The sequence below is a fragment of the Vollenhovia emeryi genome, unplaced genomic scaffold, assembly GCF_000949405.1.
Source record: "Vollenhovia emeryi isolate VEMERY1.0 unplaced genomic scaffold, V.emery_V1.0 DF939136.1, whole genome shotgun sequence".
In the NCBI taxonomy this organism is placed as follows: domain Eukaryota; kingdom Metazoa; phylum Arthropoda; class Insecta; order Hymenoptera; family Formicidae; genus Vollenhovia; species Vollenhovia emeryi.
In genome coordinates this window covers 1,231,609-1,244,366 of record NW_011967230.1, presented here as the reverse complement: position 1 = coordinate 1,244,366, position 12,758 = coordinate 1,231,609, and the positions used below count along the sequence as shown (strand labels likewise).

General features: G+C 39.6%; 3 protein-coding genes and 1 long non-coding RNA gene across 9 annotated transcripts; 2 read left to right on the top strand and 2 right to left on the bottom strand.

Moving 5' to 3' along the window:
• The first annotated feature begins 626 nt into the window (after nucleotides 1-626).
• On the top strand, nucleotides 627-3,857 carry LOC105567588. Of its 4 annotated transcripts, none has more exons than XM_012022550.1 (8): nucleotides 627-641; nucleotides 715-809; nucleotides 1,563-1,642; nucleotides 1,893-2,005; nucleotides 2,070-2,267; nucleotides 2,351-2,836; nucleotides 3,144-3,280; nucleotides 3,366-3,857. In XM_012022550.1, the coding sequence occupies exons 3-8, from the start codon at nucleotides 1,606-1,608 to the stop codon at nucleotides 3,592-3,594; spliced, it is 1,200 nt and encodes a 399-aa protein (XP_011877940.1). In that variant the 5' UTR covers nucleotides 627-641; nucleotides 715-809; nucleotides 1,563-1,605; the 3' UTR covers nucleotides 3,595-3,857. The 4 variants fall into 4 exon arrangements, with proteins under 4 accessions (XP_011877940.1, XP_011877939.1, XP_011877938.1 ...); XM_012022548.1 differs by lacking the exons at nucleotides 627-641; nucleotides 715-809 and adding exons at nucleotides 951-988; nucleotides 1,259-1,406; XM_012022549.1 differs by lacking the exon at nucleotides 627-641 and having other exon boundaries at nucleotides 703-809.
• Nucleotides 3,858-3,930: 73 nt separating this feature from the next.
• On the bottom strand, nucleotides 3,931-5,653 carry LOC105567587. 2 transcript variants are annotated; one of them, XR_001009368.1, is made up of 3 exons: nucleotides 5,230-5,653; nucleotides 4,410-4,468; nucleotides 3,931-4,330 (listed from the first exon to the last, which is right to left on the bottom strand). It is a non-coding gene; the product is annotated as an uncharacterized LOC105567587 (long non-coding RNA). The 2 variants fall into 2 exon arrangements; XR_001009367.1 differs by having other exon boundaries at nucleotides 4,420-4,468; nucleotides 5,230-5,650.
• A 476-nt stretch (nucleotides 5,654-6,129) lies between these two features.
• Nucleotides 6,130-10,684, top strand: LOC105567586. 2 transcript variants are annotated; one of them, XM_012022546.1, is made up of 7 exons: nucleotides 6,130-6,487; nucleotides 6,764-6,930; nucleotides 6,999-7,208; nucleotides 7,293-7,669; nucleotides 7,737-8,096; nucleotides 8,205-8,939; nucleotides 9,048-10,684. In XM_012022546.1, the coding sequence occupies exons 1-7, from the start codon at nucleotides 6,363-6,365 to the stop codon at nucleotides 9,768-9,770; spliced, it is 2,697 nt and encodes an 898-aa protein (XP_011877936.1). In that variant the 5' UTR covers nucleotides 6,130-6,362; the 3' UTR covers nucleotides 9,771-10,684. The 2 variants fall into 2 exon arrangements, with proteins under 2 accessions (XP_011877936.1, XP_011877934.1); XM_012022544.1 differs by having other exon boundaries at nucleotides 6,131-6,487; nucleotides 6,761-6,930.
• A 250-nt stretch (nucleotides 10,685-10,934) lies between these two features.
• LOC105567585 (U6 snRNA-associated Sm-like protein LSm1) lies at nucleotides 10,935-12,676 on the bottom strand. The gene is made up of 3 exons (XM_012022543.1): nucleotides 12,415-12,676; nucleotides 11,280-11,464; nucleotides 10,935-11,180 (listed from the first exon to the last, which is right to left on the bottom strand). Exons 1-3 carry the CDS (start codon nucleotides 12,470-12,472, stop codon nucleotides 11,007-11,009), a joined length of 417 nt encoding a protein of 138 aa, XP_011877933.1. The 5' UTR covers nucleotides 12,473-12,676; the 3' UTR covers nucleotides 10,935-11,006.
• Nucleotides 12,677-12,758: the final 82 nt, after the last annotated feature.

Below are 12,758 nucleotides of genomic sequence, written 5' to 3'. Positions count from 1 at the left end.
TGTGCTCTGCCTACAAGCGCACATGTTACGCGCATGCGCGTGACTGTTAGACAGTGACACACCGGCCTCTATTGCAACGTTCTCTTTTTATCCCACTATCGCATGCGCTTACACGTTGTCCCATACCTACTTCCCTCTATCTGTAATAGCTCTATGGATTGAAATTTAACCAATTACAGTTAAGTTTACTAATCTCAAGTTCAGTAACTTTTACTCTGATTGGTCAAATTTCAATCTAATCCATTTTGTGCCATCCAGTGAATCAAAATTTTGCCACTTGTAGCGCTGGCGTCGCCTTACGCGATTAAGAATTCGCTCATGAGTTACCGATCTTGATCTCACTGGCTCGTAAATACAGCGTATAAGTTCCGTTCGGGACGTCGAGCGTGCGACACGCCTTCTAACCTAGAAGAACAATTTTTGATCCTGCGGGGTTGCATCATCCCGCGCGAGACCCGATAGTTGGGACCTTCGCTTTGTACATTACCTTCAAGTAATCGCTTAACTATATATAACGTCTATTGGTTCGTCGTGGCCGTATCGGTCCAGTGATTGGACCGGGAGCCATTAACTAGACAAACAACAACAAATACAGCGTATAACCTTTGTTATCTGGGGATCGATTTAGGAAAAATACAAAAGTGAGTGAATACTAGAATATTTTTAATTTCAACCTGTGAATTCGTTCACTTTTGTAATTTTCACAAGTTTCAGAGATACACAATCCATCTCCTCATCTTATTACGGACGTATCGAGCCTGCTCGAAACTTGTGAAATACGCAGTTTCAAGGAATTAATTTTTATTCTGGTAAGTACGAGTAACAATTTTTTATATTTCAGTAATCGTAGTTCGAAGAGCAAGAAACTTGAAATTATTCGCGGTTTTACGAATATCGTATATAGTCTCGAAATTGATATAACCTCTCGTACTCTATCATTAATATAACCACGACAGCTTCATGCATATGACAACCATGTGTCACGTACATAGACATATAAAAGATAGACTGCTTATGAGGCAGTGGAACCCTAGGTGGGGGCATCCTCCTGAGGGAAAAGGACAACATGAATTTATTTGGGTATCTGTCTTCCTCTAGTGGACGTGATCTGAAGGTGATCACGTGATCACGCCCACGTGATCACGTACACTAGAAGAAGATAGATACCCAAATAAATTGGTGTTGTCCTTTTCCCTCAGGAGGACATCCCCTACTACCTCATAAGCAGTCTATCTTTTATATGTCTATGGTCACGTACGAATGCGAATGGAGTTAGTTGATGACAGCGCTCCCAGTATTGCTTTTCAGAACGTCTGGCGGGCACAAACATCGGCCCATTCTGATTACGGGCAGTTCGGTCTCCTTATACATTAACTCCATGGTTCCTATACTGGTCAACTAGTGCAGTAAGCTAGAATGAGAAAAAATTTGCTTGTCTCACTCTAATTTATTGCACTAGTTTACCAGTGTAGGAATAGAAAACAAGCCTAATGACGGCTCACGCTCGGTGACGTAATCAGGCCTAGTTCGGTCTCCTTATACAGACTCCATGCATGTTTCAGAGATACACAGATTGACGTATCGAGCCTGCTCGAAACTTGTGAAATGCGTTACTTGTTTCAAGGAATTCATTTTTATTCTGGTAAGTAACAATTTTTTATATTTCAGTAATCGTAGTTTGAAGAGCAAGAGACTTGAAATTATTCGCGGTTTTGCAATTATCGTATACAATCTCGAAATTGATATAACAGTATTGCAGATGATTTGAGAACTTTCTATTTTAGCATTTTATGATTCTTTTTCCAAAACAATAAAAAAAAAGTGTTTTTACCTACGTTGTTTGGCAAACTCGGCAACAGACAAAAGACAGATTTTATTTGGTCCTGTTTCAGGGACAATGAGAAGAAAGTGTTCTTACCCGCATTGCCTGACAGGCTCGGCAATGGACCACAAACGCAACGTGGCCCATGGTCTAAAGAAAAAAACTTTATTTTGTGTCCCAAGGGTAGGTATGCATTCTATACAGCAAGATTTATTTTATGCTTGCATATTAAAATTAACTTGATAAGGATCCACAACGTCGTAAACATTGGGAAACTGCTTTGAACCGGCCCCTCAACGATTCAGAAGTCATTTGCGAATTGCATTTTCATAAAAAAGATATTTTGAGCCAATTCAAAATTCGCTTGTATGATGGATCGATTTTTAAAATGAATAAAGAAAAATCAAGTTTGGTTAAAACAGCAATCCCTCATTTATATAATTCGGTATGTACATAATCTGATTCCTAGTGAATTTAAATATTTTTATAAATATGTCCGATTTTCATACTGTACTTTTCTTTCTACAGAACGTTAAAAAAGAAAATGACGATTCAGTGATCAATATCGCTCCACAAAAAAAGAAAAGAAATGTTGCTAACACTTGTTCGACCACTTTGAAAAATACTAAAAATCTGAGTGTAATAAACACATACACTAAATCTAAAAAGCTGCTTGTAATGGAAGGGTGCACTAATACTGAAAATCTGCATGTAATGGATGCATATACTAATACTAAAGATCTGTGTGTAATGGATGCATACACTAATACTCAAAATCTGTGTGTAATGGATGCACACACCGAGTCCTCGACAGTGATGACCAATAACGTTGCACAAATAAAAAAACAAGCTATTACTGGAAAATCTTCGAGTATTTTGGAAAATATAAAAAATGTACACCTACCAGATAAATGGACTTGCGTAGCTTTGCCTGATTCAGTGGTCATTGGAATGTGGAAACCGAATGGTGAACCTGGGAAACGTCTCGTCGTGAAATCTAATTTAACCATTCAGGTAAAAAGATTATTTTCTACTAAAACTTACAATGATTTATTCTTTTCTGTCTTTCTTTCATGATATTAATCTAAAAACATGTAAAAATTTAATATTCTCGTAGATACCCAAGACTGAGTTCCGATATTCACTGTCAGTACTGAAACTCTATAGTTTACATCACGTTCACTGTAAATTTTCAGTAGTGAATATTGGAATCCAAGTAAGGCGTTTACTAGATATCTATAGTTTACGACTATGAGGTACTAACATTCAGGATATTGCAAACGTTTTGTGCTATTAAATTTCATATCTTTCTTTTATCTAGGCATTTATCGAGAACGAAGCAATAAATTTGCCGAGAATGACTACCCCAAATTCTGTAGAGGATATTATGAAACATATTAACACACTGCAATCTCTTCTATTGTGCGAAGGAAGATCTCGTAAACATGTGATACCATGGTAAATATTTTTACAATTCATTGTAATAATTCGTTTTTCAAGTTGTATAAATCGCCATTGAAAATTGTTCTTAAATTATGTGCAGGTTCTCTAGACAATGCCTGGGATTTGTTGATCCTAAAGATTCGGTGAAGTTACACTTTGGACAGTTTTGGTGTGCTCATTGCCGCGTGATAAGACGTAAAAATCTCAAAAAGAAAAATATTCAAAGAAGGATGGAAATAGCGCTGCTATTGTCTAAGCGATGCAACGAACTTATAGCGAAGGCGGAGAGACAACGAAAAAAAAGAATAGCATCCAAGATAGGACTTTAAAATAAATATTTCATTCGTGTATACTTTTCATAAGTAAACTTATTCATAATCTACTCTACCCGGACCGGTGATTGTGGTTTTGTTGGTCAAGGTTTCTGTGATGCAAAGTGTTTTCTAGGGTTAAATTGACGTATGTTTAATGTTATGAATTGCTGAGAACATGATTTAATTCTAAACAATTTATTTGCTTGATTATAGGATTAAATTACATTTTTATAATTATTTTTTTCAGCGTTTCAATAAGAAAGAACTTTGTACAGAAATTCTCATTCTCTTTTTTTCTATCAAACTTATGTACTCATGCATGTATAATAAATGTATATTTGTAATAAAATATGTAATGTATAATAGAAAAACATGTTAGTTAATAAATATGTTTGTATGTTTGATTGAAATTTTAATGAATGTCAGTAGGAACATGCTCGACCTCAGGAAGGGGTCTTAAGTTATTCAATTTTTCGACGACTTCTGAAAGATGATCTATCGACCTAATTTTTTTCAATGTCATCCATGGTAGGAACGTGTTACGATAAAACAACTTAACTTCCATTTTATCATTGATCACCATTTTCATTCCTTCTACTGAGTCACTAAGCATTGATACCAAAACAATCGATGTGTCATGAACACACACTCCCCAATTACATGGTTTTTTAAGGAATCTTATATTTCTTTTCATTTCTTTGAACGTGAAGTTTATATCCGCATGCATAGCTTTACTTGCCATTTTTAATAGCTAAAACAATAATTAAAAATTAATCTCCTTGTTTACAGTATGTGTATATATATATATATATTACGGTCCAACCAATTACTTTCACTTGCCGTTTACTTATATTATCTTGAATTTCAGTAGAAGTAACGTGAAGAATAACTGTAACATGAAGAAAATAATGCACTGAAACTTTAATCATATAACACTAAACACAATATACATACATGTATTTTAATTTTAATCATCAACTTATACAGTTATAGAAATTGTCTCTAATACTTTTATTTATTCGAGCTACGTTCTGAAATGTTCTCTCCGACGTGAGATGAAAATATAAGGAAATATAATTATTATATGTATGTTTTACATTATTTAAATTTGTACGCTTTACAATATTAAAATTTTCAAATAATAACAAAATTACTAAACACCTACTGATTCTACTGCACATAAACGGTAATGAAAATAGATTTTTATTAACAATAGTTACGGTATATGTACATATAAATAAAAAACTTAAAATGGAATATTAAAAAACAGTTTGCTTTAAATAAAACAACTTTAAAAAATGAAAATAAAATTGTAGAGTACCAAATTTGGTCTTAAAAAGACGTCTAACTCATACTCTTTTTATAACGTCATAATATATCGTCCACAATAAGGCGTCAAATACATGTCATACAAAAGACATATGACTTCTTGGACGAAATATAACGTAAAATAGACAATAAAGCCCGCTGCAGACGATGCTATTTTTCCTGCTGGATTGCTTGCAATCTAATAAATTACTATCGTTGCACCATTCAGCACTCAGGATTCCTAGTAATTTAGTAAATCGCAAGCAATCCAGCAGGAAAAATAGCATCGTCTGCAGCGGGCTTAAGACCATGTGTGCTACCTGGAAATCTTATACAACTTACGATTCTAATAGTTCAAATGTTGTTTTTTGTGGATTACACAGTACACAATAGATATTGTTATTGTATATAAAAATCTATGTTTTATCCCGTACCTCCCGTAGTCCCGTACTCATCGTTAATATAACCACGAAAGCTTCATGCATATGAGAACCACGTGATACGCACGAATACGAATCGAGTTGTCTGTTGACAGCGCTCCTGCTGGACTGCTTGCAATCTAATAAATTACTATCATTGCACCACTCAGCACTCAGGATTTCTAGTAATTTATTAAATCGGAAGCAATCCTGTACGGGAATTCTGCAACTTGCAATCGATGCCTTTCGGTATCGTTAACTAGCGACAGCCAATGACGAGGACGATCTTCGAAAAAGACGCAGATTTTCATTGGTTGTTCCTAGTTAACGAAAAACCTCGATAGCAAGTTACAGAATTCCCGTACAGCAGGAAAAATAGTATCGTCTGCAGCGGGTTTAAAACTCGCTCATAGCCAATTTTTATGTTTAAAGTCGCCTTAAATACATGTTAAGAAATTATTCATCTAGCCAAAAAGTGATCGTACAGATGCTACATTTAACTGGCTAAATGTAAAAAGAATTATATTTCAAAAGGTATGTATATATTTAAGATAATCCTGAAGCCCGTATCAGACTACGGATTGGGATTGGGATTAGATTGAAATTTGACCAATCAGAGTAAAAGTTACTGAACTTGAGATTAGTAAACTTTACTGTGATTGGTTAAATTTCAATCTAATCCCAATCCCAATCCGTAGTCTGATACGGGCTTTAAATATAAGAGTTGACTATAGGCCTGTTCTTTATTACTGCACTACTGAACTAGTGCAATAAGTTAAAATGAAACAAATAGATTACCTCTCATTCCAACTCATTCCAACACCAGTGTGCATTAGTTCAGGAGTGCAGTAATAAAAAACAGACCCTATGAACAAAGCACTCAGCGCGCACCAGTTCTGCCAATGAAAACCGCTGTAACATACATCTATAGTCCGTGTACTCTGTGCATCACGACCGACCGTCAATGCGTGGTGGCAATGGTGGCATCACTGCCGTTGCCGGCATTCAAGATGTAAAGAGCGCGTTTAAATTGCCTGTTTCGCCATACGCGCAACGATGGCAGATTTTAACGACGGGGTGGATGGAAAACTGGCCTTCAGAATGCGAAAGGTCAATCCCGAGCAATTTCACACGCTCGTAAAAATGCACCTGTCCTTCGAGCTGGATCTCAACACGGAGGAGTAAGTAATGCGCCTACGTTTTTCACGACTATCCGTATTCCTCGCACGATTGGTGTACCGTTGACACTCCGCCGCGACAGGCGAGCGATCTTTCATACGTAGCTTCGCTCGTATCTCGCCCTTGTATTCCGCCGTAGTTTTACCGGGCAACGCTCGACCGCTTGTTTGTCGTAACTGATGACCAGTGAGCCCTTTCTAATTACAACGAATCTCACTGTAAACATACACAAATCGCACGACGCTGAGATAACATCTCGTTGTACCATTCTCCAGCAGCGATAGCACTACTGAGAAAGCAAGGCTGAAGAGGTGGGGCCTCCTGAGCTTCACCAAGAAATCCAAGTCCTCGGTTAACTTGGAAAAGGGTACAGAAGGTGTCATGTTGTCCGAGGATGGTATAAATCACTTGACACAGCTCATAGATTATCTGTCCAAGGAGCAGAGTAGGTAGACCGCATCAGGTAACGGGGAATCAAAGAGTAGAGAATTAAATGTAGTTCACACTTTATAGATATCATACAGGAGGGAATATTCCGACGTACTGGAAAGTTGACGAGGCAGCAGGACTTGAAGACAGCCATGTCCCAAGGTGTATTTTTAGACCTCGATGACGGCAGGTTCAGTGTACACGATTGTGCCTCTGTGTTAAAAGGCTTGCTGGCGGAATTATCTGAGCCGCTCCTGACGGACCTGCATTATCCAGCGCACTGCCAGATCGCTGGTAATAAGAAAAGAGCCGTGCAGTTTCATCTGTGTATACTAAGCGCGACGTGTGCGCCATCACAATTGTGTAAATTGCTTGCAGAATTGTGCAGCTTGGACGCAAAGACGAACGACGCGAGATTACTGAGTTCCTTGCAATTGCTGCTGCTGCTCTTGCCACCCCCCAACAGAATCTTACTGAAGGCCATTCTTACCCTGTTGAACAAGACTGCGAGTTACGAGCACAGTAACAAGATGAACAGCGACACGCTGGCCACTCTCTTCACGCCGCACCTGTTGTGCCCGCGAAAACTGTCGCCCGAGGCGTTGCACATCAATTCTCAAAATCTGTCGTGTCTAGTTGCATTTATGATTAGGAAGGGTACGGAATTGTTTGAGATTCCATCGAAATTGGCCACGGATATAAGAGCGTACTGGGTGGAGCAGGAAAGAAAGTTGCTAAGCCCCAAGAAGACCGATGTAAGTTTCAGATTTAAAATACTTGGTCCCGTCCTCGCGCGATACGATGAGTGATTTGCAATTACAGCTGAACGAGTCTGTACCGGACGCTACTAACACAGCCCGCACGGTGTTCAGCTTCGTCGATCGTAAGCTAACGGCGAAGGCTAATTCCACGCAGGACACGCAGGCAGCCTTGGCTCAGCTGTACGCCCATATACAAGCCATGCCCGAGTCAGCTAAGAAGCGACGGCTCGTGAAGCAATTTAACAAGGAGAACGGCCAGGGTACACCCAGGCACGTGAAGAATTGCAAAACCAAGAGTCTCGGTGACTCCATCAAGAAGCATATCTTTCAAAGGAAGATCTTAGGCCACAAAAAGTTCGTTGACATTAATATCGGATGCAATATAACGAGGTCGAGCAGTGAAGAAAATATATTGTCGACGGTTAGTCTTCTTATTTTTCCACAGAATATCTGCCGTTATGTGTTTACTATTTGTTTGTGTGTAACAACAGCACGTTTACCACTTTTCTATTTTTCGTTGCATGTATAGAAGTTAGAAGACTCATTTCCCCCGGCAAGAGCGGTCCTTAGCAAATCAAACGACGAGCTTAGCACGGAAAACTGTGATATGACTAACAACGATCTTTTACGTGCCAAACACACGAGTAGTATAGATAGCATTAAGAATGAGACTTTGACAAATTATAAGGCAAAAAAGAAGCTGTCGGTCGACGAATCTATAAATACGAGAGACGAGGTAGATGGAAAGGACGCGCAGCAGGACACGAAACAGGGTTTGGGTTCGATCGAGCTCAGTACAAGCTTACAAGAGATTAACGTGATGATTAACGAGGATAGTCAATCTGACGCTGGTAAATTAACGCGACCGCTCAGTGAGCCGCCCGACCTGTACTCCACTCGCAATGTAAGTCACTGTGATAATTTAACGAACGACGGTGCACGGCGAAAATCGGAATCCGCCCTCGCGTCTGTCGCGACAACGAATGCGCGAAGCTCTCCTGCGGAAACTTGTACCTCGAACGTCAAGTCATCCGAGGCCACTTTGAATGTTGAGTCGCATGAAAGCGCATGTACGCATAATTTACAGTCTCCGAAGGTAAAAAACAGATTCAGGAATGTGTACGCCGTTCACACGTCGACGCCATCGAGTTTGCTACGACGAAGCTTGGCAACTAACGACTATATCTTGACTCCTATTACTAACAATGATAGAAGCATGAGTCCGATTACGCAAAGCGCAACAAAAATGACGAAGGCCATGCAGGTAAACTTTTCACGCACATTTCTATGTGCATAGTACATATGTAATTAAATGTCGAAAATATTGTGTGATGTGAAACGAAAAATTTGACCTTGATCTAATTTTTAACAGGAAACTATGATGACTCCACGTTCGAGAAAGCCAGTGATGATCGTTTCAACCTCGAATCTATGCAATCTCGTCGCTGGCGGCAACAGCTGCGATTTGCGCGGATCAAATATAGACATGGTTAGTGCAATAAACAATTGCACTTCCATTTTAGAGGAATCCCAGACGTACAACAGTACGGACAATGCGCTAGCTCACACGAAGGAAACCGAAGGAAACAATGGATTGGCCACGCTCGACAAGCACAGCTGTGTACAATCTATTGCAAACTGCTGCGCCTGTACGCAACAAAGTTCCATGTCCATAACGAGCACGTTCAGGGAATATTTGTTATCGAGGAGCGTGTTAACCGCCAGTCCCGTTGATCTTAGCTTTACGTCGCGGACAGGCGACTTCGAGCAATCGGAATCCGATTTGAATATATTAAACGATGATACGCTATCTGACAGTTTGTTATGTTGCTTGGACGGTAACCAACCCGAATCTGATACTTCCGGCATTGCGTCCGGCAGCACGAATAGCGCGAATAATTCCACGGAGAAAACAGAGGAGTTGCCTTCTCCGCGAAAACGAGGGACCAGCTTGCAACGGAACGACTCTAAAAAGTCCGTGAGGGAAGGCGCGGTCAAGAGTGCGAGAAGCGAGGAGCGTAAACATAAGTTGCGAGATGAATCGACGTTAAATCCAGCAAAGATAAGAGATAGCTTTCAAGAGACATCATTTTAAGCTATATCTACATATACGAGTTATTTAATTATTAGTATTAGCATATCGTTAAGTATAAGTAGATTTCTTTGTATACTTTAAGTCTCAGGAGAATTTCGACATTAATTTAAGTTTACAAATATGACCTTATGACGGGGTGTCTCACGCAAACTTGAGCAGGGCTGTATCTATAAAACGACTGGAGATGGGACAAAATGTTGCGGGGCAAAATTTAATGATTTAGATTCAAGTTTCTATATTTTATGCGTTTTTGTACATAAATCATTACAAGGTGCGATTGCACTTACTTTATGTGGAACCCCGTGTCTTTAAGTGCACACTAATTGACGCAGTTTTTTCTTCTCTACGGAAAACTGTTCTAAAGTTATACTTGAAAATTGTAAGTTTAGAAATTATCTCGACTGACTGATTACAGAGATACCTATTAGATATTCGCGATCATTTCTGAGCGTTGCTTTGTAATAGCTTTTTGTAAAGAAAGAAAAGCTGCATTGATTAATGTAAAAATATGAAGTTTTATTTAAGAAAAAAATAATGCAATTGAACTTTGTAACCCGCGCACAAAAATGCATGGAAGTATGAATTGTGAGGCATCCGAGATCATTTAACTTTACTTCATGACATTTTTCTTCCATCTACACTTACCTTGCACGAGACATATCCTACATACAATTTTGTCCCGAGCGAAAATTGATTATCCAACAGTAACTGGATTATTTATTCCATTTATGTGGAAATTAAATCGTTATTAACTGTGCATATGATGATATTCAGGAGAATTTAATTTTCCTTCCATGACAATTTTGATAAAAGACGTTTGTGAAAACCGTGTATTGCTATAAAATGCAACAGTGTTTTTTTATTTTATTCTGTAATCATCAAATTGCACAATACATATAAACTATATGCTTTGATGTAAAGTGTGATTATTATCTTTATGCGCCTTCAGTAAGTTTAGTATGCAAGGTTTCGAAAGGTTTACAATCGTATAAGAAACAAATGTAAAAAGATCAACTACGCGTTCGAGCGAAAAAAGTTGTTGAATCGATTGAAAGACTGTTCTCAAATAATAACGAAAGTCAAGTAAACATTTCGATAGATCGTCGTGCCCTGCGGCTTCGACGTCGCGAGTGGTCGGGAAATAATGCATTTTCTCGCCCCACGAACGAGTCATTACATTTAATCGATACAAGTCCATCGGGTAAACCTGATACAAAAATTATATACATTCGTACGTCAGTACATGTCGTCGTGACTCAAATCCGGTATGTACGCGAAACCCCGCTCCTTCAAAGCCTTGTTCACTCGCTTTTTCTGCTCCTGCTTCGACTCCTGCTCGCGCCTCTGGGCGTCCAAGATCTCGTCCACCGTCACCTTTTTAAGCGGCAGCACCTTCTCCTTCTCTATGTCCTGTAACGTGGGCGTACTCGTTAGCCGAACACCGCGTGGGGATCATTTGTCAGCGGAGCTACAAACAAGTATTCTTTCCGTTCGTGGAAAAACGCTTACTATTTCTCCTAAGAGCACAACATTCTCCCCTCTTACTATGAAGATCCCTCTCGGGATATCACCATATTCCTGACCGACGTGTATCCTTTCAATGGTACTCTGAAGTACTATATTAGCAAACTGATCGACACTTTTAAGATAGCCGATTAATGTTCTGCCGTCTCTCAACAAAACCATAAGTTTCTCTAAATAACAAGCAAAGCCATGTGTAAATTAAACATATCGACATACATTTGAGGGCAGAAACTTTGCAAGCCACATATCTATTACGTCTCTCTGTGTAATTCGCAGCTTTTATTCGTAATATTAAGTCTGATTTTGGTTCAATTCGCCCTTCGTTCGTTCCCTTAGACCCGGTTTCACCAAACGTTGCCTAACTTTATCCTTGGCTTAACACATGTTTGTCTTTTTCTAGAGTGACAGTTAGAAAGTGACAAAGAACGAATTAAGCCAAGTTTCAAATTCAGCGACGTTGGCAAAACCAGGCGCTTAGACCTGGTTTCGCCAAACGTCGCTTAACTTTAATCCGAGTTTAGTTCACGGCTGTCTCTGTCTAAAGTAACAGGTGGAAAGTGACAAAGAACGAATTAAGCTAAGCTCAAGCCTAATCTGCAACGTGCTTTCTGCGTCGAGAAACATTCTATTTTATATAAACAAATTGAAATGCTTAAAAAAATCGTCGACAGTGTACGATTATACAGTGTATAATATACAATTTATCAACTTGCACAAAGTTGTTAGACTAATTATTGGCCACAAAGTAGAATGTTTCTAGACACAGAGAGCACATTGTAGATTAGGCCTTAAAGTTAGGGCCTTAGGGCCAGTTTCACCAAACGTCGGTTAAGTGCTAACCAAAGGTTAATTGATTCTCTGTCTCTTCTTCGAGAACAAGGTAGAAAAAGGTAAGGAGTCGACTGAACCCTAGCTAACTGATAACCGTTAGTGAAACTGGCCCTTGAACAAACAATCAAACTAAGATTAAAGTTAAGCGACACTGGTGGAAACCGGGGTCTTCTTAAAGTGCAGAAACTTTTGCAGATTTCAAGCAACACGAACAAGCCCAACGATAACGAAAGATCGTGGTAAGAATTGCGTGCCTGCGATCGCGCGAGAGTCGAACGAGGATACGCACTCTCGAGCTCTTCAAGGAGCGACGCTGTCCCCGGTGGCAACTCATTAGTCTCGTTCATCTCACGCGGTCAAACGGGAACGGCGAATACAGATCGAAACACCTGTCACGGGTCCTTCCAACGTCAATTAATTTTCCCACTTCAATAGTCAAGAGACCCGGCAGTGTCTCGGCCAATATTTACTTCACTTCGCTGGCGCAAACCGGGATAATCCGCTCGTCCAAACAACGCCGGAGGATCTCGCGCCACGCAGATCTGTGACCCGACAGCAAACCTGGAAGCGGCGAGGAGAACCGCCGGTAATGTCGGTCGCGCCTTTACTCGCGCCCGGCACGCGGCGTTTTAT

Excerpts from the sequence above, each read along its gene's own strand:
- LOC105567588 (XM_012022550.1), top strand. The coding sequence starts at position 1,606 with ATGCGTTACTTGTTTCAAGGAATTCATTTTTATTCTG. Across the intron at positions 1,643-1,892 it reads AGGAATTCATTTTTATTCTG|GGACAATGAGAAGAAAGTGT; the intron begins GTAAGTAACAAT and ends GTCCTGTTTCAG. Across the intron at positions 2,006-2,069 it reads CTTTATTTTGTGTCCCAAGG|GATCCACAACGTCGTAAACA; the intron begins GTAGGTATGCAT and ends TAACTTGATAAG.
- LOC105567586 (XM_012022544.1), top strand. The coding sequence starts at position 6,363 with ATGGCAGATTTTAACGACGGGGTGGATGGAAAACTGGCCTTCAGAATG. Across the intron at positions 7,209-7,292 it reads AGCGCACTGCCAGATCGCTG|AATTGTGCAGCTTGGACGCA; the intron begins GTAATAAGAAAA and ends AATTGCTTGCAG. Across the intron at positions 8,097-8,204 it reads AAGAAAATATATTGTCGACG|AAGTTAGAAGACTCATTTCC; the intron begins GTTAGTCTTCTT and ends TTGCATGTATAG.
- LOC105567585 (XM_012022543.1), bottom strand. The coding sequence starts at position 12,472 with ATGAACGAGACTAATGAGTTGCCACCGGGGACAGCGTCGCTCCTTGAA. Across the intron at positions 11,465-12,414 it reads GCTCCTTGAAGAGCTCGAGA|AGAAACTTATGGTTTTGTTG; the intron begins GTGCGTATCCTC and ends CTTGTTATTTAG. Across the intron at positions 11,181-11,279 it reads TTGTGCTCTTAGGAGAAATA|GACATAGAGAAGGAGAAGGT; the intron begins GTAAGCGTTTTT and ends CCCACGTTACAG.